Here is a 26542-nt window from a genome sequence, read left to right as displayed (position 1 = left end):
ATAAAAAAAATAATGTGTTTCCATGATTAATGCCTAAGGACACATGGAAATTAATTTCCTATCTGTTCTTGGAGTTCAAAAACGTTAACCCAAAATAAGCTAGCAACGTTATTAAAAGTCTTATAGAAACATTCAGTGACATTTTTGTTTTTTAAAACCTACAACCTCATTTTAGTTCTCTGAGAGTTAATAAAACCTCCCAGGAAAACTGTCAAGGAACCAGAGTAAAACATTCTCAGAACCTCAGTGCAACCTAAAGATAAACGTTCCCAGAACAGGCAAAATGTTTAGTTCTGTTCTCGGAGTGTTTCATTTTTTTTTTTAAGGTTCAGTTTTACCCGTCAGGAAGCGTATGGCTTCGTTCCCAGAACAAATGGGAAACCAAAAATGTACGTACCCACAACTTCCAAGGAACCAAATGTGCGAGCTGGGATGTATTTGAACCGAGGTCTGTTATGTATACACTTGTGTTCTCACATGCTCATTTACATTTTGTTTACCTATTGTTTTGTCTCTGTCATTCTCTGTGTTTCAGTGTGGCAGACAGATCTGTGGTGGGGACATAGCGGTGTTTGCCAGCCGGGCGGGTCACGGGAGCTGCTGGCACCCTCAATGTTTCCAGTGTGCCTCTTGTACTGAGCTGCTGGTGGACCTCATCTACTTCTACCAGGATGGACAGATCTACTGTGGCAGGCACCACGCTGAGAGGATCAAACCGCGCTGCCAAGCCTGTGATGAGGTGATTGACTCTGCCCTGTCATGACTCTGCCACCTTCAAGAAATTATATGCTCACTGTGTATCCAGTCCACTGTCTGGTCATGCACTCTGTCTGCCCTGTCCTGTCAACAAATCTCTCCATACTATGTACGCTGTCTGCTCATATACTGTGCGGCCCTGTGCTGTCCACAAAGCTCTCCAAACTGTGTATCCACTCTCTGCTTATACACTCTCTGCCCTGTCTACAAATCTAAATTTTTCAAATCGCCGCTCTCGCCAGTTCTAACACTGACTCTTATGAGGAGATTTGTATCTTTGGCAGACTTGTACTCGGGGCTGGGAGAGTGTTTCTTTATTTGATTTACATGCCTGTAGACCCTAGAGGAACATCTAGTCCCTCAATGAGACAGCCATATGTTGTTGTTCCACAAACACCTTTTAAATCGCTCTTCAACGTGCGCGCACACACCCACACACAGTCTTGTTTAGACCCTTGGTATTTCTGACTTAAGAGATTAGTTGAAGTAGACTAATAGGTCTGTCATGACTGACCTTCACAAGTCCTTAGAGGATGTACCCTGTCACACTGTAAAGACAGTCTTTCAGAGAAACAGAGCTGTCATTCCACATGAACCAGAAATGTTCATTAGTGATGTGATTTGCTGAGCCTCTTACCCTTTTTTCCACCCACTCTCTTTCTCTCCTCCTCTCTCTCCCCCCCTCTCTCTCCTCCTCTCTCCCCCCCCTCTCTCTCTCTCTCTCCTCCTCCCCCCTCTCTCTCTTCCCCCCTCTCTCTCTCTCCCCCTCTCTCTCCTCTTCTTCTCTTTCTGAACTGCAGATAATTCTAGCTGATGAGTGTACAGAGGCAGAGGGCCGACACTGGCATAGGAAGCACTTCTGTTGTTTTGAGTGTGAAGCAGCGTTGGGAGGACAGCGCTACATCATGAGAGAGTGCCGGCCGTACTGCTGCTCCTGCTATGAGTCACTCTATGCAGAGTACTGTGACACCTGTGGGGAACACATAGGTACTGGAACAACACAGGTCCATGTTTGCACAAAGGGAAACATATACAACCACTAACACAGAGAGAAGTATATAACCACTCACACAGAGAAATATATAACCACTCACACAGAGAAATATATAACCACTCACACAAAGAGAAGTATACAACCACTCACACAGAAGTATACAACCACTCACACAGAGAGAAGTATACAACCACTCACACAGAGAGAAGTATACAACCACTCGCACAGAGAGAAGTATACCCACTCAAACAGGGAGAAATCCATATACACAGACAATTTTCTTAGACCAGCTTTGTCTTCCAGGTATAGACCAGGGGCAAATGACCTATGAGGGCCAGCACTGGCATGCTGCCAAGTCGTGTTTCTGCTGTGCCCGCTGTCGGCTCCCCTTGCTGGGGCGGCCCTTCCTCCCACGTGGGGGCCTCATCTTTTGCTCCAGGCCCTGCTCTCTGGGAGAGGACCCAGATAACTCAGACTCGTGTGACTCAGCCCTCCAGAACCGGCCTCCTCAGCACAGATGCTGTGAGACAGATGAGAAGATCCAGCAGCAGCAGCAACCACCAGAGGGAGCCAACATCCCTGTTGTCCCAGGAGAAGTCTGCATTCATGCTGCACTGGAAAATAGACGTAGGGGCTTACTGTACATACATAGATGCAGATGGCATTTACATGTTATGTAGGTCATTCCTGAGCCTTTTTATTTCCCCAGCATGTAACAGCTTTGTAATACTCATGCACATAGATTATTTTACTTATTTAGCAGGCTCTTTTCTCCAAAGTAACTTTGATCACATGCTCAAAACAATAGATTTTAGAAATTGTCAAAGATTACATAGCCTTTTCTATTTAAACAAGGTGGGTTTTATCTTCATTTCATCTGTCTCACAGGTGTTCACATCTCTACTAACGTTCCGAATGGAGTCCCCCCACCACTCAACGGTCATCCTAACCTCAGACGGTCCTACTCGCCCCTTCCCCATTGTCACTTAGCCAATAACTGGGGACCATCTTGTCCTGTCGACCAATCACTCAGCAGTTTGCACCCTGGAGAATGTGGCAAGCATCCAGGCAGTAGTCTGGAGTTTTTAGGAGAGCCCAATGGCTATGCGGGACACCCCCTCACCAGTTTCAGTAGAGGAACGTCTACTGCAAAGGACCGTGGGAACTGTGTGGAGAGAAGTAGTCAAGTTATGCAAGGTATTATACAAGGCAATAACATGCATCATAAGTTAAATTGGGACTGTTCGGAATGAAAAAGTTAACTGTGGTGCTCTGTTAGATACAATTGGCCACAAGCAAGAGTTGAGTAGTATTCTATAAATCTGTAACCAAGTCTTACTCACCTCCTGTTATTGTGAGTTGTTTGAACATAAATTGTATCCCTTGCTTTTTTAAATGTATAAATGGAGGTATTTCATTTGTTTTCTCTCCCTCTTCCCAGTGTTTCCTCCCCCGAGGAACTTCTCCTTACCTGCATCACTAAACCATCCCAGTCCTGCTGAACCTCTGCCCCTCCCGCCCCCTCAACCCAAGTCTTGTGATTTGATAATCAGGCCAAGTCTGCACCAACCAGAGCCAAGCCCCCCTGACCCTAGCCCCCAATCAAGTCGAAGTGGGACAACCAGGGTCAGTTTCCGAGAGCCAATCAGCTGCAGCTACTCTGTGGATGAGGAGGAGGAGGAAGAAGAAGAAGAGGAGGAGAGAAGAGAGGGTGATGAAGAACAGGCAGAGGAAGAGGATGGAGGTTTTGGGAGCAGGTTACATATGCAGAGGGGCATTCCACCTCAAATGGACCTACTGGGTAAGAGACTGAACTTTTTTTTTCCTTTTCGTTCTCTTTTTCTTTTCATCACAAATGCCAACTGTCTTTCATTTTTTTGCGTCTCCTCACAGATGGTTCATACCAACATCGTAGTTTACGGCGGGGGTGGAACCGTGGCCGTGTGGCTTCCGACTCCACTCTCCACCTAGGCACAGAGACATGTTTCTGTCACTCTCAGCCGGACAGGCCCCGTCTGGATGCTCTAGAAAGGAGACGAGAGAGGGAGAGTGTTTCCCTCTCTTCCCCTGTTATCACAGAGCCCCCATTACTCAACCTCCAGCCAACCCAGTACAACAAACATGAGGACTCCTGCTCCACCTGCTCCTCCTCCTCAGACTCAGAGGAAGATGGTTACTTCCTGGGGCAGCCTATCCCCCTGCCCCCCCAGCTAACCCACAGGCCCCAGTCTGTGGATGGAGAGAGGGAAGGAGAGAGGGATGGAAAGACTGAAGGAGAGAAGGACAGGGGGTTGAGAGACAGCCTGAGCAGGAAGAGAAGGGCCAATGGCCTTGGTGCAAAGGACAAAGACAAGAACTGTGCCATCTCCTAAGTTTGACCCTCACAGTGAAAGTTCTGTTTTTCAACGATCAAGCCAATGTCCAGTTTCACAATGAAGGATAAATATGAATCTGTAACATGTGGGGATACTTTGAATACAACACTCCTATCCAGCAGACTCATTCAACGATTAAACCACTACTATAAGAAGGCAAGAGGAAACAGAGAGAGTGACTGACTGTAAGATGTATTAGAGGGATCAGATATAAAATATAAATGTTATGTTTTGTGTTTGTATATTGTTTAGGGCACTTTTTTCCACAGTAGAGTGAATCTGGCATCCATCTAGGGAGTTCTGTAAGAACATTTCACTGTGTTCCCGCAGCGCATGTTGTAGGATTTACTCAGAAACGTGAAGAAATTAACTTTACATTATATTATATTCAAGTGAATTTGTGGAAAGAGAATGCTCATTCCAGTATAAACATGTAAGCATTTATTGTGGGAAGTTATTCTTATCTCTAATTTTGTATAGGACCATCTAATTAATGTACATGAAAGATTTGGGGATTCCTTCTCAGATTCTACATTTCTTTGAGGGTCTTCATGGGCATTTCTCTCTCTCACTCACTCTCTGCTTCCAAACATGCACATTAGAGAGTTCTTCAGAAAATAATGTGCTGGCAGTGTTCAGTCACAATATTTCACCAAGGCCGATATCAACTAAGAATCTGACTTTTCATGTTTTTGTAGCATACCATTTTTTCTACTCTGAGTGTTATATGCAATGTTATACATTTTATGAGAATAATGATTGGAAATGTTTGTTTAACCAAATAGTTGGCTAAATATTCTGTGAGAACCAAAACAGAGTGTTGGTCCCACACAGTGAGATTGAAAAGACTATATGTGCAAACCTGGACTGTGAATGTTGGTGTGTATGTTCATGTATGTATGTTTTGACAACCTATCATATCAAAATGTATTTGTCACATGCGCTGAATACAACAGGTGTAGACTTCGCCGTGAAATGCTAACGAGCCCTTTCCCAACAATGCAGATTTAAAAGTAAGGAAAATTTGCAAAAAATGAAATATTAACACAATAGAGTAAGACTATATACAAGGTTCTCACTTTGACGTAAAGCCTCCCTATGTGAGTATATGATATTCAAAAAAGAAATGGTGTACATTCATTGATTTTTAGATCAAAAACACATTTACTTCAAGTCTATTATTTTTATACTCTTGGGTGCTGGTTCCTGTTTTCAATGTTTTTTGTTGAAATGTAAACACTTTTTAAACATTATTTTTTCAGAGATTGTGAGGAAACAGTTTCTGAAAGTTTTGTACTAGGAGAAATAAATTCATTGAAAACTACAATTTCTTATTTCATATCAGAGTATACACTGAGTGGACAAAACATTAGGAACACCTTCGGAAATATTGAGTTGCACCCTCTTTTGCCCTCAGAACAGCCTCAATTCGTTGGGGCACGGACTCTACAAGGCGTCGAAAGCGTTCCACAGGGTTGCTGACTGACGTTGATTCCAATGCTTCCCACAGTTGTCAAGTTGGCTGGTTGTCCTTTGGGTGGTAGACCATTCTTGAGACACACAGGAAACTGTTGAGTGTGGAAAAACCCAGCAGTGTTGCAGTTGTTGACACTCAAACCGGTGAGCCTGGCATCTACTACCATACCCTGTTCAAAGGCACTTAAATATTTTGTCTTGCCCATTCACTCTCTGAATGGCACACACACACACAATCCATGTCTCAATTGTCTCAAGGCTTAAAAATCCTTCTTTAACCTGTCTCCTCCCCTTCATTAACAGATGACATCGATAAGGGATCATAGCTTTGACCTGGTTAATCTATCATGGAAAAATAATGTTTTGTACACAATGTATGTTTCATTCATTTCAATATTATGTTTCATTTTGACAATTAACTCCAACGGTCCTCTTTTTAGTCTATGGTCCACACACTGATCTTCTGATCAGAGATGGGTCTGTTATTGTCTAACAGGTTAATTATTACAAACACCAGCATGCTTTGAAGAATAAATCAGTAAAGGAAAATAAACTGTCATGTGACAGAACCCGGTCTACTTCCTTATGTAGGAATGATTGGTCAGAGTAGTCAGGTGGGGGAGGGAGTAGAACAAGGAGGAGGAGGAGCAGCACATGAGTCGTCTGACAGGTTTGGCTGGTCTGTTGCTCCCTTCCATTCTGGAACACATTCACACGCTACAGTAGAATTCTACAGTTGTTATCCTTTGTGGCGTGATGAGCTGTAGAGAGGCCTAGAGTTCTGTTGGGGACCTGTAAGATTCTACTTCCACTCTAAAGGTGAGTTTTCATTGGATTGTAAAAGCCTGAGTAACTGTGCGTGTGTCCTAGGAACCAACGCCTTCAAACAAACAGGATCAAAGAACACTAGGACAAGACCCTATATAAGGCCTTGACTGTGTTTGTGTGAGAGGTCCTTTCAGTTTCATGTACATACCTGGCTTGTGAGTTTCTACAAGTCTTTTCTCATTAACCTCCTGGGTCATCCCATGGTGTTAGGTGTTTTTTCTTCCTAAATGGAACAAGCTGAGACTTGAGCCTGGGTTGAACGAGAAGGATCTGTATGTTTATTTTACATACCACTGTACTTTGTGTCCGGTATTACTGTACTTGGAGAACTTGGCCTAATAAAATAGAATGTCCTCTGCCCTCATTGACATGCATTGTACTGTGTGTACAGTAGGAGTGTGTGAGAGGAGAAGCAACATTGAGATAAAGAGATAAGGACATGCAGGTGAGAGTGCAGCGAGACAGTTGTTGCTCCTGGTGGAATGAGAAACATGTTGAGAATGTGTCTGTCACACAGACTATTAGAGTGGTGTATTTTAAACTCACTCTTCCTCTTTCATAAAGCAATGAATACGGGTTTGTCATTGATATCTTTGCACTTTATCTACCAACGGTGCATGACACCACACAATAGGAACATCTTTAGAAGTTAATAACAGGCCTACACTCTTAACTTCTTGTTCCCCAGTAGGGTCAGATACATGGAATCATTTCCCTGACCCAATCCCCTTGTATCCAGCTCTCAAGTTAATGTTTATGTTGCTGTGGTCACTGATCTTCAGCAAATTTACTGGTGTAGAAAAAACCTATATAATGTGTGTTCTTCTAAGCAAAACAAATATTCAGATAACGAATTGATGATGACTGACTACAACTCCTAGATGGGTGGGTCAAGTGTTACGGTTTCAGAAATACAAACCAGACAACCCTGGGGTCTGCAGTCTAGAGGAAGCCCAAGCCCAGCACTACCCCCTAGCAACTGGGAGCTTTATTTAAAGATGGAGTGGCATTGTTCCCCTCTAACAGCTGTTGGGGTGTGTGTATGGATATTCTTCCAAACAATAGTTTGTTGACAGCTGGTGAGCCCCCCCACCCCCACACTTTTCTTCAGTCCTCTCTCAAGCTCAGGCTTTTCACTGGCCTTACAATGAATGAAAATGAAGTGTGGAAGTTTATTGTGTTATGTTCTTGAGATCGATGGGTGCCAGGTGTAATTGATAAATGTTTTGGACCCGCAGCCAATGGCCTGCATCCGACCCATCCCTTTTCTATTCAGATGTATAGCATTCTGTGTTGTGATTGGCTGCATCCTGGGGTTTTGTGGGTGCAGTGGGAGGAGCCATTATACTGTTGACTTACAATATCCCTGAATCAACCACAGCACTTTATAGTGCTTAGTGTGAGTTGCTGTATCAGTTACATTGGGGCAGTATCTCTGTATCTCTCCCTCTGTCTTTGAGGTAACTGTGAATTTATATTGATTGCTTGCTTGTATGTGTTGTCTCTTTCCTCTGACACGTATATCTGATGGTGTGTACGTTGCTGTCTGATGTGTGATGGTGTTTCTCCTTTTTCTACAGAACATCCAGACTTTAAGGCACCAGGGATCAAGTGAGATCCCGTGGGAACTGGACGAAGAAGGAATCATATCGCCAAGAGCAAAATCCTGTCAACTTTCAGGGGACAGTAGGATTCTGGACTGATGGCATCCAAAGAAGTTTGACTTTAGGTGGCCAAAAACTGCAGGAGAAAGACGGGAGTCAAGGACAACCCACCCATGTTACCTCCCATCTCTAGCATGCCTGTGGAGACCCCCCAGCCTGTCCTGACACAGCCGGTGAGGGCTACTGGGACGCCCAACCCCAACCGCATCCTCATGCCAAACCGCCTCCTCCTCCAACCAAGAACAGCGGCAGCAGCTGAGCCCAGGCAGAGCGCAGTGGAGAGGCTGGCGGCAGACAAGGCTAAATATGTCAAGAGTCAGGTGGCCCCCTCCAAGCAGCAGCCAATAAAAGTGCCTCCGCCTGTCATGCGCAAACCTCTGATGTCCCCGGCTACCGGACTACGGCCAACGCGTAAGACCCAACCTTCTCGCTCTAACTACACCCAGCAAGGGAGTGCCCCATTGGACCTGGAGCACCTGAGTAACCTGATCAACGGGATGGGTGAGGCTGAAACTCCCCCTACCTCCCCCACCATGGACCCAGTGGAGAGTAGTCAGGCCCCTGACTGCCCCACCACCACTACCATCTCTCCCTGTCCCTCTCCGTTCTCTGCTGGGGCTGCTGAGGGGATCCCGAACCCCTGCCCTGAATGGTCCACCCCAGTCAAATTAAGGATAAATGCCTCTGGCCCACTAAGTCCTTCTGGATGTTCTGCTGCAGTGACCATACGTAGAGTGGACGTAATACCCCAACACCACCATACCATGCCAGTGAGGAAGCCCTTCAGAGCACGGCAGCAGATGCATCTCCCATTGCAGCCCATGGCTCTGCATCCACACACCCAGATCCACAACGCTATGTCACCTCTTCGTCTCTTCCACCCCCGAACTACCTATGCACCAGGCCCTGCATCTCTTAAACCAGTCCCAGCCCCTCCACCACAAGACCACACCCCAACCCCCAACTCCCCGTCTACCCCCGTTCAGTTCCCAGCCAACTACCCTATACTTCCGCCCTCCCCGTCGGTCACTCGCCCGTCCTCCGGTAGCTCCAGGAAACGGCCCTCTCTGACCCGCTCCAAATCAGACATGAGTGACCGTTACTCCCGGGCCAGTACTGACCTGGAGCGCTTCTTCAACCTGTGTGGTTTGGACCCTTCGGAGATGCAGGTGCTGAAGGGGCCGGGCTCGGACATTGCCTCCCTTGCACAGTTCCGCAGTGCCAGTGCTCCTGGGTCAGAGTGTGCAGGCCATGAGGGTGAAGAGGAAGAAGAGAACGGTGGGCCTGCAGAGCCGGCTCCCTATGGTGTCTCGGTCATTGAGAGGAACGCCAGAGTGATCAAGTGGCTTTATGGTATCCGCCAATCCAAGGATACTGCCAGGAGCACCAACATGTAGGGCCATGGGACTGATGTAAATAGGCAGGGGAGAAAAATATGGAGGTACACTTTAAACATAATTCCTGTACAGAGAAAAAACACTGGAGAAGTGTGACTGCCGTATAAACCAACCAATGACAATGAAAATGAAAGGAAGGGACTGATGTGTACTAATAGTGAAAGAAATGTCTGTTAAAGCAGTATGATAGTGTTGGACATCATTTGTGCAAGATATTTGGTACTTTGTACTACCACCCGTTTCACCTTTATTGGCAAAAAAAAGAGAGCCGGTCAGATTACAAGTAAGTTATCAGAATTGTGTTCTGTTTTTTTTAAATGAGAAATACATCAACATATTTGTTTTTGTCTCATACTGGGACTTTACAAGTCTTTATTTTTGGTTGTGCTGCTGTTTGTTTTGTTACTGTATGTTCAGATGATCTGTTTCTAAATAAATACCATTTAACAATGTTAAAGTAAGCTGATCTGAGGTGTGTGAGTTCATCATTCATGTTCTCTCTGTTTTCGAGGGGTGCAGCTTGAGCGGGAAAAGGTATGTGGGACTGACTGGGTGGAATTACAGGAGAGTTGGGACTGACTGGGTGAAATTACAGGAGAGTTGGGACTGACTGGGTGAAATTACAGGAGAGTTGGGACTGACTGGGTGAAATTACAGGAGAGTTTCACCAGGTCATGGGAGTCCAATTCAATATGAAGTTTCTGTTGAACATTTGGCTTAGTGTGTTTTTACTCCATTTGAACTTGAGCAACTCCTGATTTAATGACACCGTGAAACAATGATTTTATTTTTCAGAAGCATTTATTTGGTTCTCCATCCTCTTGCAATGGACTACCATTTCCCCAAACACCTTTTTGCGTTATAACACTTTAGTGTGGCTGTACAGATTCTCCTGCTGGATGTTCTACAGGTCAGTAATGTTACTCATTGCCTGCATGTCAGTCAGTCAGTCAACTCCACTGTCTCGTGTCTGTCTGTAATCTCTCTGGCCTGGAGTCCTTTCTGTCCCTGGCTCTTTTGCAGATTGAGGCCTTCTATGTTTCTCTGATCCTTCAAGAGGAACTGACCCATCCCTACCTTCAGGCTAGTGAGCCTCAGCGGTTTGACACCCATTGACAAACTCCTGCCATGGTTCGTGGATCTCAGTAATGCCGTCCATTTTTATATTGACTTTTGGCAGTGCTGTCCTTCTCAGAGCATCCCTTTCTGTATCTTTGTGTTTTTCAGGGTGGTTGTCTCCATGCCTTTTGGTTTCTTCTCCTATGTCCTGCTGTAGTTCATGTCTCAAGCCTTCAGTGTTCCCTGGTACCTCACATCAAACTACCTGTTTGAGACCCTCATGACATCCAGCCTGTTATCTACTCTTCCTTCACACACAGTATGACCCGCCAACCCTATCTCCCAGTCTTTATCCTCTACATCCTCAACCACTGTTTGCCCTGCTCCATGTCTGTATCACCATGACTACTGTATGTATCCCAAACAAATCACTTGGCTGTAGCCTGATCTCTGCAGGGTTATTGCCGCTGCTTCTTGAGAATTACCTGACTGTATAAAACAAGGAGTACCATTTACTTTCCTTAGGGCGTCGGTATGGTTACTGTCTTCCATACTCTTCCTGTGTCCGTGTAACCATGGTTACGAGGTGCAATTCTTGAATGACTCTAGTTACAGTATCACAAACCCCTTTTTTTTCACCATGGTTTCTGTCTCTTTCCTGACAGTGTATTAATGTGCCTTCCCTTTCACTGAGCATGAGACACTCTGCCACAGCCTACAGTAAGAGCTTGATATCCACTGTCTCGTTTTTCATATTGTATTGACGAATTGCATGCAGTAACAATTGATAAAATCATACATTTCAGTTTTTCAGTCTCTCTCTGATAGGAATGAGTGTGGAGCTGGTGGCCTCTGTGATTCAGGGTCAGGTTGTGGCTGTATTCTACACAGAGAAGGCTGGGGCATGTCAGCAGTTGGACCAGAGCCAGGCGCTGCGTCACAACACCCCTTCACCACAAACCGTTACTACAGACCATGGTACTACTTCCCCTCTGAGACACACTGCAAGTAAATGTTTCCCAGTCTCAAACCCTAGCCTAACCCAGCACTGAAGTACATACCGCTCTCCTACTATGTTGGTTTAGCAGCGTTTCTTTGTCTGTGGAAGTCAACTTACCTATAATGCCAGGGATATCATATTACACTAATTAACTGTCCTTAGCACAACAAAGGCCATTCGTGTGGGAGCATGCATTTCAAGGACGTGAGTTTGTCTTGTTTGTTTACCCATAGGCCTGTGCGTTTTATGCATACATGTGAAGGACTTGTGTTTGTGTAGCCTTGTTTATCTGTGAGGTTTTGTGTATTTTTCCCCTGTTGTAAGGTTTTCCTGACCTCAGTGCTAGTCAATGGTGGGCTGTTCTTCCTCTGCTGCCTTGTCCTCTTCCTGGGGGTGAAAAAGCTGCGGAGTGAGTCAACGGTCAGAACAATGGAGTTAGGGTTAGTGTGGTCAGTTTAGAACTGCTAGAGCAAAGCACATGGGAGGTCAAGGTTCAGTAGAACGTGTTAAAGAGTCTAGAGCTGGGAGGTGACTAAATAATGGATAGACTTGGAACTAAAGTAACTTATGACATGTCATGGTAGTGTAAGTATTTTCTTCAGTTTTCTACAATACCAAACACCCCTCTGATTTTTGTCTCCAGCTCCCCTCTAGTGTGGATAGTGTGTGTCCTATCTCTCCACTCTAAAGATGCTAGTGTGCCATGTTCCTTGCCAACGACTGGGCCTTGGCTTTCTCTTTGCTGCACTTGCCTTCTAGATAAATCCTTGCCTGGACTGCATCCAAATAGATCAACAAAAAATGACAATCTTGAGTCAACTAATGCACATTTGTCCCTTAGATGTCTTTGGGGAACTTTGCACTGTTCTGTACCCATGCAGCTGGGCTTGGGTCCCAGTTCCAGCACCTTCTGTCTCTGCTGGTAAGACATTGCTTGTTGCTACACATAGTTCTGTCAACGTCACACATAGTTGTATCTCACACCCCACACCCTCTTGGCCACAAAAGGACAGTCTGATTGGCTCAACACACAGATGACAGAACACAATTCTTATCCAATCTGGCATATCATACTCTTTATGATTTTATATATTTGGTAGCTGGTATTTGTCTCTGGAAGCTAACCACTTATTCCTTATTAAGGGGCAAAAACTATAGCCACGAGACATTCTCTTGTTAGTGTTTAATATCTGGCAGCAACTACAGCTGTTTCACTGTTACAGCCATCTCTGGTACGGGCTTGGAAATAGATTACAATCTCCATTGGTTTGTGAGCACAACATTGTTTCTCCCTTTATGACAAGTTTATGCTTACAGTAATAATAGTTTTTTTTTCTTCGTATTTACTGCCAGTCTTCGTGGCCGTGTGTGATGCTAGGATTCAGCTTGGCAACCGTGTTCCTGCTGCCTTGGCGAGTCTGCAGTTAGAAGGCCACGACTCTGGCTTAGGGTTGTCTCTGCTCTCTACTGTACTCTGCTCCAGTTCGGTCTCTGCCTCTGTCACTCTGAATGACACTCAACACACACAAAATGCTGACTTGATGATTCATTCATAAACCCCCATGACAGCCTGTCAAGTGTTGAATATTCTAATATGCTGATTTGACACTTGGCCAGTTTACACTTCAATCGATTCACCAGACAGTGCTTGTTGCATAATCTGCGTTTGGTCTGATTTGCGAACCAGTCTCTTATTATTCATGTAGGTCCATGCTCCCGGACGTGGTAGATGACTTCGCTGTGAAAAACAACCTGCTGCAAGGACCTGAAGCAACTTTTTTTCTACTGCTACGCCTTCTGCAGTAAGCTAGGGGAGGCCTGTCTGTTGGAATCTCAAACATGACTAACATTGAGTCATACATCCACCTACTCCTCCTCTCCCTTTCTCTCCTCCTTATTATGTCAAATCTGATTTCATGTTTCTATCACCATATCTCAATTTATGTTGTGTTCATGCATGCGTGTATCATTTGTTTGTATGCTTGTTTGTACTGCAGCTTTGTGGGGTACACTATAAAAAAGGGTTCCAAAAAGGTTCTTCAACTGTCCCCATAGGAAAAAACATTTTGGTTCGAGGTACAACCCTTTTTGGTTTCCAGTAGAACCCTTTTGGGGAAAGGGTTCTTCATGGAACCCAAAGGGGTTCTACCTGGAACCAGAAAGGGTTCTTCAAAGGGTTCTCTTAGGGGGACAGCCGACGAACCATTTTAGGTTAAAGAGTGTACTGTGCAGTTGCCTGTAGACAAAGTGAGGACATGATGACTGCTCTGATTGTACTGTTTGCCCCTGTGCCCATCACCCTGCTGCTGGTAGGGCTGGTCTTCCACCTGTACCCCATCAACGAGGAACGACGCCTCCAGCTCCTGAGAGAGCAAGGCAGAGAGTGAGTCATGAACACTCTTGGCTCTCCTAAGAGGCTGCTTTAGCGCTCTTACTCTGACAATAGCTTTCTCTCTAAATCCAACATACTGCCTCACACCTTCACTTACACATACCTGCATTTATGCTTCTTCTCAAACATCCTGCTGCACACTTCCTCTTGATGTTTTGTATTTGCATAACATTAAATATGTGTAGCCCTAGGCCACTAACTGTTCTTGTTTTCCCTCTATTCAGGGTTGAAGCCATACATTCAACTGATAGAGGAGATAGGCTCAACACGCAGTCTTCAGTCAAGATGCCAACCACCTTTTTATTTATTTGAATTTTATTTAGCCTTTACTTATCTAGGCAAGTCAGTTAAGAACAAATTCTTATTTACAATGCCGGCAAAACCTGAACGACGCTGGGCCAATTGTGGGACACCTAATCACGGCCGGATGTGATAGACTGGATTCGAACCAGGGGCTGTAAAATAGATTTGGATTTTGGTTACTACATGATTACATATGTTTTATTTCATAGTTTTGATGTCTTCACTGTTATTCTACAATGTAGCAAATAGTACAAATAAAGAGAAATCCTTGAATGCCCTCCATACTTCCATTTGTTTGTATGGGTTACCTTCAGATATCCCATGACACTTGTGCGCTTGAGAGTATCCCCTTTCCATAGTGTGGTCATAATACTGTAGTTATCAGTTCAAAACTGATATCTCTAGTTTAAATTGACTGATTTTGATGGGGATTTTTAAAATAATGTTACTTAGATTGACGAACTGGTTAATGTGAAAACATTATTACAGTCCTGACAACTCGCGTAGCTATTCCTGATATATATACTTACTAGAAACAATTTGAACACAAAGCTCACAAATAATTAATACATACACACTTTTAAAATGTGCTAATTGTTGGCAGCCATTTTTTTTTAACAACCAGGAAGATGAAGTTGTCAAGGTCACACCTCACACATGATAGAATTGAAAAGCCCAGGCTGTCCACTCAGGAGAACAGCACTTAATACAGTAGCTTGTATGAGATACGGACCAAAAACTGATGCCCACTAGCGAAGGACAAAAAGGAATTGTCTCAGGAGGATATGAACGATTAGGCATTAATTCTCATCATTACTGGCATTGGCCCATTAATTGCGGTTGCCATCTTCAATGCGTTGGGGCACATTCATTACATTGATTCTGTTGCAAAACGTTTCTTAAACAGAACAAAAGGGGGCGGGATCTACCTTAATATATCCAATAGAAACTCCCGTTTTAGTTGCAAAACCGAACGTTTTGAAACTGTTTTGACTAATGATTACACCCTTGGACTTCCAGTTCCGCTTACAGTTTTGTGCGTCGGAGAGCGAAAATGGGAGTAGAAATCGAGACCATAACCCCGGGTGATGGTATGGAACAAACAGCAAATATGATTAAATTGGTTAAGTGGATATAGCTAAATTTGTTTACATAAGGCCTGGCTAATTCTCACCCTTTCTTCAATATTTTAGGCCAGACATTTCCCAAAAAAGGGCAGACATGCGTTGTGCATTATGTCGGTAAGTCAGCGCGCTAGCTAGCTAGCTTAGCTAGCTATTGTCAGTTTTCTACTTGCGTCGGCAACATAAGTGTTGTGGTATTTGTTGGACAATCTACTATGCAAAGCTGATATAGTCTGATAAACTACGTAACAATTGCCACACCATTTTCTTATCTAATTAAAAGTAAGTCGTTTTTCTACGACGAGTAGCTAGTTAGTTAGCTATAATGGCTACATACACACCCTAACTAAACTAGCTAGCTAACACTAGCTTATAGCTTGACAGTTTTCTGCTGAAAACCAGTGATAATTAATTATTAAGACTGGTGTTAACCAACTTTCCATTGTGCAATAGCTTTATCAGTTTACTGTGGATATTTATTTATCCAGGGGATTTTGATATGGGTGCTATCAAACGGTAACTAGCTACAGTATTTGTGAGGGGACAAAAATGCAAGTAACGTTCGCTACACCGATCTATGACTTTCTTTCAATATTCTATTGCACGCAGGCTCACTGACTGATGGAACCAAATTCGACTCATCCCGGGACAGAGGCAAGCCTTTCAAGTTCAAGATTGGCAAGCAGGAGGTGATCCGTGGCTGGGAGGAGGGGGTTGGCCAGGTAAGGTTCTCCTGGGTTCTGTGGCCCAGTTGGTAGAGCATGGCGTTTGTAATGCAGGGTTCAATTACCACGGGGGACCAGTACGAAAAATGTATGCCCTCACTACTGTAAGTCGTGAACCACTCTGGATAAGAGTGTCTGCTAAATGACTAAAATGTAAATGGAATGATTAAACCATTTGTTTCATTCGTTTGGAAAAATAAATAAAAAATGGGGTTAGGAGTGATTTTGTAAGGACACAATGGGAGGGTTATGTTATTGAATGACATCTTCAAAATAGGACATATTTTGTTTCAGATGAGCGTGGGCCAGAGGGCGACCCTGACCTGCACGCCGGACTTCGCCTATGGCAGCAAAGGGCACCCTGGCATCATCCCACCCAACTCTACACTGATCTTTGATGTGGAGCTGATGGGCCTGGAGTGAAGCCTGTGTGCACTTGTTACGTGTTTAATTCCACTCAGATTTTCAGGGTGAGAGAATTCTACAAAAAATAGTCTACAATAATTGCGCTCCACTGTTGGTGTTTAACTACAGAGTAGATTACAATGGTAAGAGCTTAAGAGCTCATTAGAATGTGTGTAACAAGCTTTTGTGCTCATCTCCCATAATCCCCTCTGTCGCATCTCTCCTGTTAACCACAGAACTATCCCTGTCCCCCTCTGCAGGTTGACTCCTATCTCGGGAACATGGAGGAAAAGGCTAAAGGAAGATTAATGCACTTGACTCCTGTAAAATACTGTCTAATAGCTTCAGCACTTCACTCTCCTTTCCATTTAGATTCAAATGTGTTTTTGTCGCTTGCTTAATACCTTATCCTTGATCTAGCTTGACGTAGGACACCCTAACAAGTCATAGGCCATACCTTTCAGATATCATGTCATTTTATTCTGTTATGTATGTTTATGGTATTGTTTTTTTTTCTTATTTTTTTACTTCAAATTTGTAAGTCATGCCTGCCATCAGGGGTAAGTACTGGCAAAATTTGGGATAAAGTATCATTACACATATTAAATTTGATCTATTTCTTGTGGCTCTGTGAGTGGCCTTGCTTTAGAAACTTTTTTGAAAATGTGAACATAAGTGATTTAAAAATATTTTAAAAAGACTACCTAAATGGATCAGGTAATGTAATTTGGATTACAGAAGTTGACTTAAATTAATATTAGTGATGTTTTGATATAGATTTTTTTCAGTTGCATCAACTTTCTGTATGAAACACTGAATTAGCATGGCACACTCTGTTGGCAAGACCATATATATATATATATATATATATATCACCTATATATATATATAAAAATGCGTAATTAAAGGTCATTATTATAGTACAGAACTCGCAGAGTATGCTGACAAGTATAGTTTACTCTCAAGCAACAAAATGGGTCAATTTCCTATGGTGTGTTTGAATAAAAAATATCCTTTAACACCCAGTAGGCATGATATTGTGTTTTTTAAAATAGGATATATAGGAAAGAAAAAATGTCTACATTAAATGTTACTTGCGTCACTGTTTTTATTCTGTTGTGCAGTATCTGAGAAATGGTTCTCCACTGTAGACCAATTCTAGTGATGCTCTGAGAAGTGCTAAAGGACATGTTTGAAATCCATTAGTAATCACAAGGAATGCAAAATTGAAAACCTTTGTTCTAATAGCAAAACTTGATCTGTGGTAAATGTTTTTCATACCCAGTACCACAGCACACATTGTCAGGAACATCCGCAAACTATGGATATGTAAAATTGCCCCCCTCCCCAATGAGTCAACTCTCACCCCATTGGTTAATAAAAATGTATTATATTCCTCATTAAGAGCTTTGGATATGTTCTAACAATGTCAAAAAGAGACTTCAAATGTTTTTATTTCATATTGATTCCCATGTGTCTAATTCTCCCGAAGCAGACTTCAATAGATGACAAACCGACAAAGGCAACTTTCAGTTTATTTTCAAAGGGAAGAAGAAATACATCCAGGTCTATTTACACTTTGTATTCTACAGCTTTTTTGTGCAATTTTACCAATACTTGTAAATACTTCATAATAGCTTTTTCTTATTGCTTTTGACTTCTGAATTGGAATAATTGAGAATCTATCACTGTAGCATTAGCGGCATAATGTGGCTCAAAAGCAGACTTGCATGGTTAATGTTTGATGAAACGTAAAGTAGTATAGTCCTAAAAGTGGAAAAAAGTGCAATGTTTGAAAGAAATATCTAGCCTTTTGAAAATAATTGATCATTTCCTAATATTGTAAATGTTGAAATTCAACAAATGTATTTCCAACAAATACATACATAGCTGGCATTGTACTTGCTTTCAGCATTTGGACATGGATAGTGACAGTGCTAGACTTGTTCAGAATTTTACTCTTATCCTTGGACTATTAATACAATTAATGAAACCAGAAGATAAACGTTTGATCCCTGAAAAGTAATAGATTCCCAATCTCCCATTCGTTGTGCAAACATCTACATTCTCATATTTTCTTGAGAAAATTATTTTTCAAAAACATTCAACTCGAACTCCCACTCAGGTCCCTCATTGATTTAGCTCTAAAAGAAAATGTTGCTGATGTTTAACAAGGTGAACCATGTTCACCCCAATTTCAAAGACAACAAGAAGATTCATGGAGAATACAGTACGTCAAAGTGTTCAAGGTTCAAATGTAGCAGGTGTGTATTTGAAGGTTCTGTTTAAGGTGAGTTAATAGCAAAGGGTTGAACATTTTTATTTAGGTTTACATGCAATGAGTTGTGCAGTCATGGGAGCCACTAGACCAGTGGCAAAAAGTTCACGCAGTCTCACGCATTCCCCATCAAATCACTATTGCATTTGATTTCCTAGATAGTTAGGCATTATTACAAATCTAACAAACAAATCATGTAAATCTCAAGGTCATCCTCAAATCAGACGGGTGGAGAATAAAAATAATAAAAAGCAATATAAGTTCAAGTCAAAATCAAAGTCTGATTGCTGTTCTGGCTGTGACTCGTTAGAGGTTGGGGTTGCATGGTTGCTGTGAGGGAAGTCAGGGGGCTAAGGAGTAAAGTTGTCAGATATTGGACACCCCATTCATGCTTGTGGGGCCACGTCCCCCGCGTCGCAGAGAGTGAAGGGCCACAGCGCAGCAACCCCGTAGCAGAGAACCGATGTGGTACACAGGCATGACCTCCCGCGGGCCCCCATGACACAGCCAGGCCACCGTTGGCACCACCGGCATGGCCACTGCCAACAGGTCCACCAGGAAGTATCGGCTCCAGAAGTTCCGCTGGGGAGCACCGTCCACCCCCTCTTCCCCTCCCACAACGTTTTCACCGTCAACTTCAACAGCCTCAACAGCTTCACCCTTCTCTTCATCCTCCACCCCTGTCACACCTCCTTGCCTCTCTGGTGATAACATTGGCCCAGGTTTGGGCTGGCAGGTTTGGGCCACTGTTGGCATCATTGTCATCTCCACATGGCCATCTGGAGACAGTGGCTCTAGGTTGTAGGAGAGCTGGGGAGGAGGGGAGGAAGACAAGGAGGGAGGGAACAGCTGTTGCTCTGAGTAGGCTGGGGTGATGTTGGTTGTTGCCAGGGAGATGATGCTCAGCTCCTCTCCCCCTCCTTCCTCTGAGACCCAGGTCATGGTGGGGCTGCAGGCCTGGGATCGGACCTCCGGTTTTGCCTCCCTCACGGGGATAGCAGCAGCCACCGCCACTGCAGCCGAGGGCTCCTCCTGGGGGAGGTGAAGGAAGAGGTGGTGATGAGGGAGGTAGGTGTGTCCACTGCACCTGCAGCTGTTACTCAGGGAGTGGCAGGAGTGGGAGACGGGCAGCACAGCCCCTCCACTGCACAGCCTCTCGTAGGTGGAGGAGCGTGGCATGGTAGAGGAGGGGCCGTGGACCAGGGCGGGGCCAGATGGGGTTTGCTGCTCTGACAGAAGGGCCGCCTCCAGAAGCAGGTGGGTCCGCCCCCTTTCTACCTGTGCCGCTGCACGCAGGTCAGGCCCTGGGGCGTTTCCATTACGGTCCACATAGAGGGCCTCACTGCTCAGCCGGGTGTAGGCGGTGCTGCGGCTCAGGGTGCTGGCTGGGGAGCACCCACAGGAGCGGGACTTTGTAGGCCGGGGTCTCTGCGGTGAGAGGTATGGCTTTTTGTCATAGGGGGCTTTTTCTGGGGTGCCGAGGTTTGATTGTACTGTCTCCACGACCTCGTGCAAATGCTGGATCTCCCTGCGCGCCTGCTTCAGAGCCAGCTGGGCCTCGACACGGTGACACTCTTCCACTATCCAGTCCTCCTGCATCCGACACAGCTGGGTCTTCATCTCAGCTATCTCACTGTCCCTGAGAGAGAGGGAAATAGAGAGAAAAAGAGAGGTTGAGAGTATGAGGGCTACCTAGGGCAGAGAATCAACATGTGGTACGGTACGCCTTAAAGATGGAATCTGCATTAGGGGAAACAGCACCACTGTCCACCCCAGCACTTTAGTTATTGTTTTGTGGACAAAACTGAGGTGAGGTGCGTCGAGCAGTGTGGTAAAAAAAATGGCAGTACATATTCTGCTGTTCTATCGCACGTATAATGATGTCAGAGGGGGAAAAAACAGTGTTTGTTGTTTGCAGTTGTTTATTGTTGTAATATCCCAAACAGGCGTGGCAGTTTCAACCCCACAAAAATAGTATTTGACCAGATACAATGATACAGTAAACAAATTGACAACAAACTTTCGGCATGCTTATAGGGAAGGACATTCAACAAGCACAGCACTTACACAAATGACTGATGATTGGTTGAGAGAAATTGATGATAAAAAGATTGTGGGGGCTGTTTTGTTAGACTTCAGAGCGTCTTTTGATATTATCGATCATAGTCTGCTGCTGGGAAAAAAAGGATGTGTTATGGCTTTACCCCCCCTGCTATATTGTGGATAAAGAGTTACCTGTCTAACAGAACACAGAGGGTGTTCTTTAATGGAAGCCTCTCCAACACAATCCAGGTAGAATCAAGAATTCTCCAGGGCAGCTGTCTATGCCCCTTACTTTTTTTATCTTTACTAATGACATGCCACTGGCTTTGAGTAAAGTGTGTCTATGCATGTGGATGACTCAACACTATACATGTCAGCTACTACAGCGACTGAAATGACTGCAACACTTGATAAAGAGTTGTAGTTAGTTCCAGAGTGGCTGGCAAGGAATAAGCTAGTCCTAAAACTGAAAGCATTGTATTTGGGACAAATCATTCACTAAACCCTAAACCTCAACTAAATCTTGTAATAAATAATGTGGAAATTGAGAAAGTTGAGGTGACTAAACTGCTTGGAGTAACCCTGGATTGTAAACTGTCATTGTCAAAACATTTTGATTCAACAGTAGCTAAGATGGGGAGAAGTCTGTCCATAATAAAGCGCCGCTCTACCTTGTTAACAGCACTGTCAACAAGGCAGGTCCTACAGGCTCTAGTTTTGTCGCACCTGGACTACTGTTCAGTCGTGTGGTCAGGTGCCACAAAGAGGGGCTTAGGAAAATTGCAATTGGCTCAGAACAGTATAGCACAGCTGGCTCTTGGATGTACACAGAGACATAATATTAATAATATGCATGTTAATCTCTCCTGGCTCAAAGGGGAGGAGAGATTGACATCATCACTACTTGTATTTATGAGAGGTATTGAAATGTTCAATCCACCAAGCTGTCTGTTTGAACTACTGGCGCACAGCTCGGACACCCATGCATACCCCACAACACATGCCACAAGATGCCTCTTCACAGTCCCCAAGTCCAGAACAGACTAAGGGAGGCGCACAGTACTATATAGAACCATGACTACATGGAACTCTATTCCACATCAAGTAACTGATGCAAGCAGTAAAATTAGATTTAAACAACTGATAAAAATATATCTTATGGAACAGCGGGGACTGTGAAGCAACACAAACATAGGCACAGACATACACACACACACACGATAACATACGCACTATTTTTTTTATTTTCTTATTTAACCTTTATTTAACCAGGCAAGTCAGTTAAGAACAAATTCTTATTTACAATGAAGGCCTACTTTTGCTGGACCCCAGAAAGAGTAATGGGGATCCATAATAAATACAGTAGTCCATGAAGGATTCCAGATTTAAAAGGTGATAGAGGCAATAGAGAAGTCTTAGAAATACTATCCCAGGCCAGTTTCTGTAGTGAAATGCTAGACCGTTATTGATGTTGCTATTTCTGTAATCATAATGTGGTTGAATACAACCAGCTGGGTTGTGGAAGAGACACTTCTATGATATCTACAATATGCTATTTTTAAACAAGTTAGCCACTATTCTGCTTCTTTGTCACGACGCATCCCTTCAGACTCACCTGTGCTGCAGCCTCTGGACATTCTCCCTCAGCCTGGCTCGCAGGTGTCTGATACACACCTCCTTCTGCTGCAGCGGGGTGAGGTACTGCTCTGGTGTGGGGGGCCAAATCCCATGGTTATCACTGCAGGTTGCATGCTTCACCTGATGCCTGGGTTTGCATAGGGGTGTGAATGAGAGTTTATGGTGATTATCAGTTATGCATCAGATGGTCAGATAACGAACTGTAAAGAACTGTCATCATAAGAGAGGCTGAGGAAGAGGAATTAGTTTTCACTGAGGTGAGCAGCCTGCTTTATATCTTATGAGTAGATGTCAGATGGGTTTTTATGCAAGCTCGGCACCTTTCGATTTTCATAATAAATTATGAATCTACATTACATTTTTTATTTGTCCTTTTAGGCCGATGCTGCACCTTATTCTAAAAACATTTGCTGTTTTCTTCTGAATCATCTTTATTGCATGATATTTTGGCCTCGACCTAAAAAAAACTATTCTTAAAACAAAATTATGTTTGCATGTCTCTTGCATTTGATGTACAGATGCTCTGTTTTACTTAGGTGGGCCAGGATATGTCCGGGCTGTAGGACTACCCTCACTAGCCCTGCCGGGGTAAGTGTTGGTATTGGAGGCATCGCTATAGGAATGGCGCCCACTGCTAGTGGCCACTGGCCGCCTGTAACAGAGAGGCAATGTTAATGTTACATATTGGTTGGACTTATCTTCAGTCACTAACATTAAGAAAACAAACCAAATCAATGCATTGTTTCCAACAACTCACCCACTATACATGTGGCACTAAATTACCCTAGTATGCGTGTGCTTCTTGGTGCCATCATTTTCATACATCATCACTTTCACACAGAGGCAAAAATACCATATAGGGAGAGAAGGGGGCAGCATTACCTGCGCTGACCTGCAGAGGGCTTCCGGCTTTGAGGGAGTGACATGGGTGTGGACCACCTGCTGCTGGCTCCAAGAGGAAAACTAGGAAGATGGCTCAAAGATGGACTGCATAATACATTATGTACAAACATAGAGAAAACAGAATGGATGTAGTCAGGAGGTAATCTGTTAAAAACTACTGTGGAGAAGCAATACATTTTGTGGACATTTCCTCTGCCTACCAGATACCACTTTAAATCTCAGGGCAAGGACATAGTCCTATGTCATCCCACAGGCCACATACTGGTTGAATCACTTTGATTTTTGGTTGAGATGAAGACGTGAATGCAACATATACATCATTCATTTGTTGTCAACACAACCAAAGGAGCATTTTAAGGAGATGTATCTTCTGCGTGGATAGTTCCATCTGTGACACACATATGTTGGATTCACATCTCCAGCTCAACCAAAAATGTAAGTTAAAGAACAGGACTAAATCAAATAAATCCACAAATGTACTTTAAATAAAGTTTGATTTGATTTAGTCCTGTTCTTTAAGTTTGATTATTGGTTGAGATGGAGATGTGAATCCAACATTAACGTTTTCATTTGTAGACAAACTGGAATTTGTTGACAACCAAACACAACTCAATATCACTTTTTCAATACAATAAATGGCCTATTAACTTGTCGACAAGTAAAAAATAAAAATAAATGATATGTTGGATTCACGTCTACAACTAAACCCAAAATAAAAGTTAAAGAATAGGATTAAGCCATTGGCTCAGATGAAACTATTCTGCGTCAACCAAAAACAATTCGATAATATTTTTTTAATACTGTAATGAAACAGGAAGGGAGCAGGTCTCGAACCCTCGACCCTCTAGCCCGAGGTCCGGCGCACTATCAACTGTGCCGCAAAAGCAAGCTCGTGAGCACAGTCGATTTCCGCGGTTATAAACCCAGGGTCGTTACAATACAGTAAAAAGCCTAAAGTTAAGGCCATTTTACAAACGAATGTAACAGTATTTATTCAACCTTAAAATGAGTAACACATTCTTGGCCACATGTTTAGGTTAGCCTAATGTAACTATAAATGACTTCGTATGTAATCATATAAAGCGTACATGTTCAAGATAGCATGCAAAGGTCACAGGTCTGTGGAGATCTTCACAATTGCTGTAATAATCTGCATAGAATCTTGAACAAATTGTTGTATAAATTCAAAATATCTGACATTGTATTCCCATTTGATCTTTGTTGTGCTTTTAAAATGGTTGAAAGCGCAGATAATACATATAGATGACAAAATAAAGCAAAACATCTGACATTGTTTTTCCATTGGAATTTAGTTGTGCCTTTTAGATGGTTGAAAGCATAGTGATAACACATCCGCATATCAACAAACTCCTGGCAGTCTTTTTGAGTGGGTGAATAAAGGTTGAAATCTCATTGATCAACGTCTCAACCAAATATTACCCACATTTACACATTGAAATTATGTGGTGTGTCCAGTGAGATGGACTCATATGGTGCATTAAAAAAACACATTCAACATAAAACAATTAAGTATTTTGACGGTTTGTTATGGCCCTGCCTGTTAGGAGACCATTGATGAGTAAACCAGTCTAGCTATCAGGAGCTCTTCAACAGATAAAGAAGCCTTTCTTTCACAAGACAGACCAGGAAAGCCACAGGGGATTCTGTGAGTTCATCGCCATCTCACTGCTGCACACGCCATCCCCGGTAACCACAGACAGATGGGACTAAACATATATCAAAATCCCATGAAGAGACCCAAACAAAGGAAATTACAAAACTATGACAGCCCAACTGGGACAGGGACATATTTTAAAAAGTGCTGTGCAAAACAGGATTGCCTCATCAGCACTTCTCTGGCTGTGACTGAGCTGAGCAGCATAGCTTTGCTGTACTATCAAAGATTAAAAACAATCTCAAACAATAAGGGAGCAAAAAAAGTATGATCAAAGCAAAAAACCCTGCTGAGCACAAAGCAGCGAATATACAAAAACAGCGTACCTGTGATAAATTATGTTATATCGGTGTCTGTAGTCACTGTGTCAATGGGACAGTTGAGGACAGAGTGCATTTGAGCAACACGGGAAAGTGGCAGAGGCAGGGCCTACCCTACAGTACCCTTGGATAATGATTGAGGGGCCCCTGTGCAACAGGTGGTGGGGACACGCAATGTACTTCTTACGTAATAGTGAGCATCAGGCGGCATAACTGTAGGATGGTGAATTAACAGGTTGAATGTACGCCGTATACGATCATTTGATTAACATGCAGTAATAGGCCTATGTCCGTAGTAGGCTACCTAGTTTTCGTGAAATTACCGAATAAAGTTGAGCATAGTGCTTTACATCATCTGTAGAATGCCAAAGGACAAAGAGCGCTGTGGTTTCGTCCTTGAACAAACTGAATATTCCCTTCACAATATTTTTTTCGATAATAAAGCCGCGCGCAATGTTGACGAATTGACAAGGAGCTGAAAGACATGCGAAATATCAGTTTCAGCTCCGTGCAACATACATGGAAATGATAGAAAACAAATACTAGTCTACTATAGATTATATGCCAGTATAAATCTAAAAACAACATCCTACCAGCCAACATCATTTTCCGGTGAACCTAAACATCCCATCCAATGTTTTGAATCTTCAGGATGAGGCAGGAATAGCTGACAAACTAATTACGTCCAGGCTGTGCCCTACATAGGCAACTGATAGGGGATATAATACAAGCCTCCTCTCATGCAGCGTTTACCCGACTGTGATCTCTGACATAACAGTACAGTAAAGATGACACGATTCCCAACATTTATGGTACCATATTTGCCAGACCGATAAATAGTCCTACATCCTGGAGTAGAATTGGTCCCCGCAGGACTTCTGGTGGAATGCGTGTGAACGGTCACTAGTGGCATTTATCTGTACATGGATGCTGTGCTGCTGATGAGAATCCATGCCGAGCCGGCCATGAAGTGAACAGAGGCAATTGCGTAGGACTACACTGCAACGGATTCTCTTAAAGAGACAGTGGATCATGCCGCATCATTCGACAATTATCTAACACCTACCATTGCTGGAGATGGTCTGAGATAAAAGCTTGTTAGGCAGTCTATTTACAAGTGGCAAGGGCATAAGGGACAAGGACATGATCAGGGCAACAGTGATGTAGGCATGTAAAATTCAACAGAC

At 43.5% G+C, this 26542-nt stretch overlaps 4 protein-coding genes across 6 annotated transcripts in view; 3 read left to right on the top strand and 1 right to left on the bottom strand.

Moving 5' to 3' along the window:
• LOC139368566 (prickle-like protein 2) overlaps positions 1-5449 on the top strand; it is a 67735-nt gene extending 62286 nt beyond the window's left edge. For both annotated transcript variants that reach the window (XM_071107592.1, XM_071107591.1), the window contains 6 exons: positions 536-739; positions 1557-1743; positions 2054-2377; positions 2639-2947; positions 3192-3551; positions 3644-5449. In XM_071107592.1, coding sequence (XP_070963693.1) covers positions 536-739; positions 1557-1743; positions 2054-2377; positions 2639-2947; positions 3192-3551; positions 3644-4122 — 1863 coding nt within the window. In that variant the 3' untranslated portion in view covers positions 4123-5449. The remainder of the gene's footprint in view (positions 1-535; positions 740-1556; positions 1744-2053; positions 2378-2638; positions 2948-3191; positions 3552-3643) is intronic.
• Positions 5450-6257: 808 nt separating this feature from the next.
• LOC139367646 (protein FAM110A-like) lies at positions 6258-9954 on the top strand. Its single transcript, XM_071105915.1, has 2 exons — positions 6258-6420; positions 8010-9954. Exon 2 carries the CDS (start codon positions 8207-8209, stop codon positions 9488-9490), a length of 1284 nt encoding a protein of 427 aa, XP_070962016.1. The 5' UTR covers positions 6258-6420; positions 8010-8206; the 3' UTR covers positions 9491-9954.
• Positions 9955-15253: 5299 nt separating this feature from the next.
• On the top strand, positions 15254-17902 carry LOC139368565 (peptidyl-prolyl cis-trans isomerase FKBP1A-like). Its single transcript, XM_071107590.1, has 5 exons — positions 15254-15335; positions 15438-15485; positions 15978-16090; positions 16388-16563; positions 16759-17902. Exons 1-4 carry the CDS (start codon positions 15299-15301, stop codon positions 16514-16516), a joined length of 327 nt encoding a protein of 108 aa, XP_070963691.1. The 5' UTR covers positions 15254-15298; the 3' UTR covers positions 16517-16563; positions 16759-17902.
• An 87-nt stretch (positions 17903-17989) lies between these two features.
• On the bottom strand, positions 17990-26295 carry LOC139368564 (syntaphilin-like). Of its 2 annotated transcripts, XM_071107589.1 has the most exons (5): positions 25949-26295; positions 23340-23444; positions 22990-23109; positions 22435-22584; positions 17990-20415 (listed from the first exon to the last, which is right to left on the bottom strand). In XM_071107589.1, exons 1-5 carry the CDS (start codon positions 25984-25986, stop codon positions 19143-19145), a joined length of 1686 nt encoding a protein of 561 aa, XP_070963690.1. In that variant the 5' UTR covers positions 25987-26295; the 3' UTR covers positions 17990-19142. The 2 variants fall into 2 exon arrangements, with proteins under 2 accessions (XP_070963690.1, XP_070963689.1); XM_071107588.1 differs by lacking the exon at positions 25949-26295 and having other exon boundaries at positions 23340-23727.
• Positions 26296-26542: the final 247 nt, after the last annotated feature.

The sequence above is a fragment of the Oncorhynchus clarkii genome, chromosome 16 (genome assembly GCF_045791955.1).
Source record: "Oncorhynchus clarkii lewisi isolate Uvic-CL-2024 chromosome 16, UVic_Ocla_1.0, whole genome shotgun sequence".
Lineage (NCBI taxonomy): Eukaryota > Metazoa > Chordata > Actinopteri > Salmoniformes > Salmonidae > Oncorhynchus > Oncorhynchus clarkii.
This window is presented reverse-complemented; position numbering and strand designations above follow the sequence as displayed.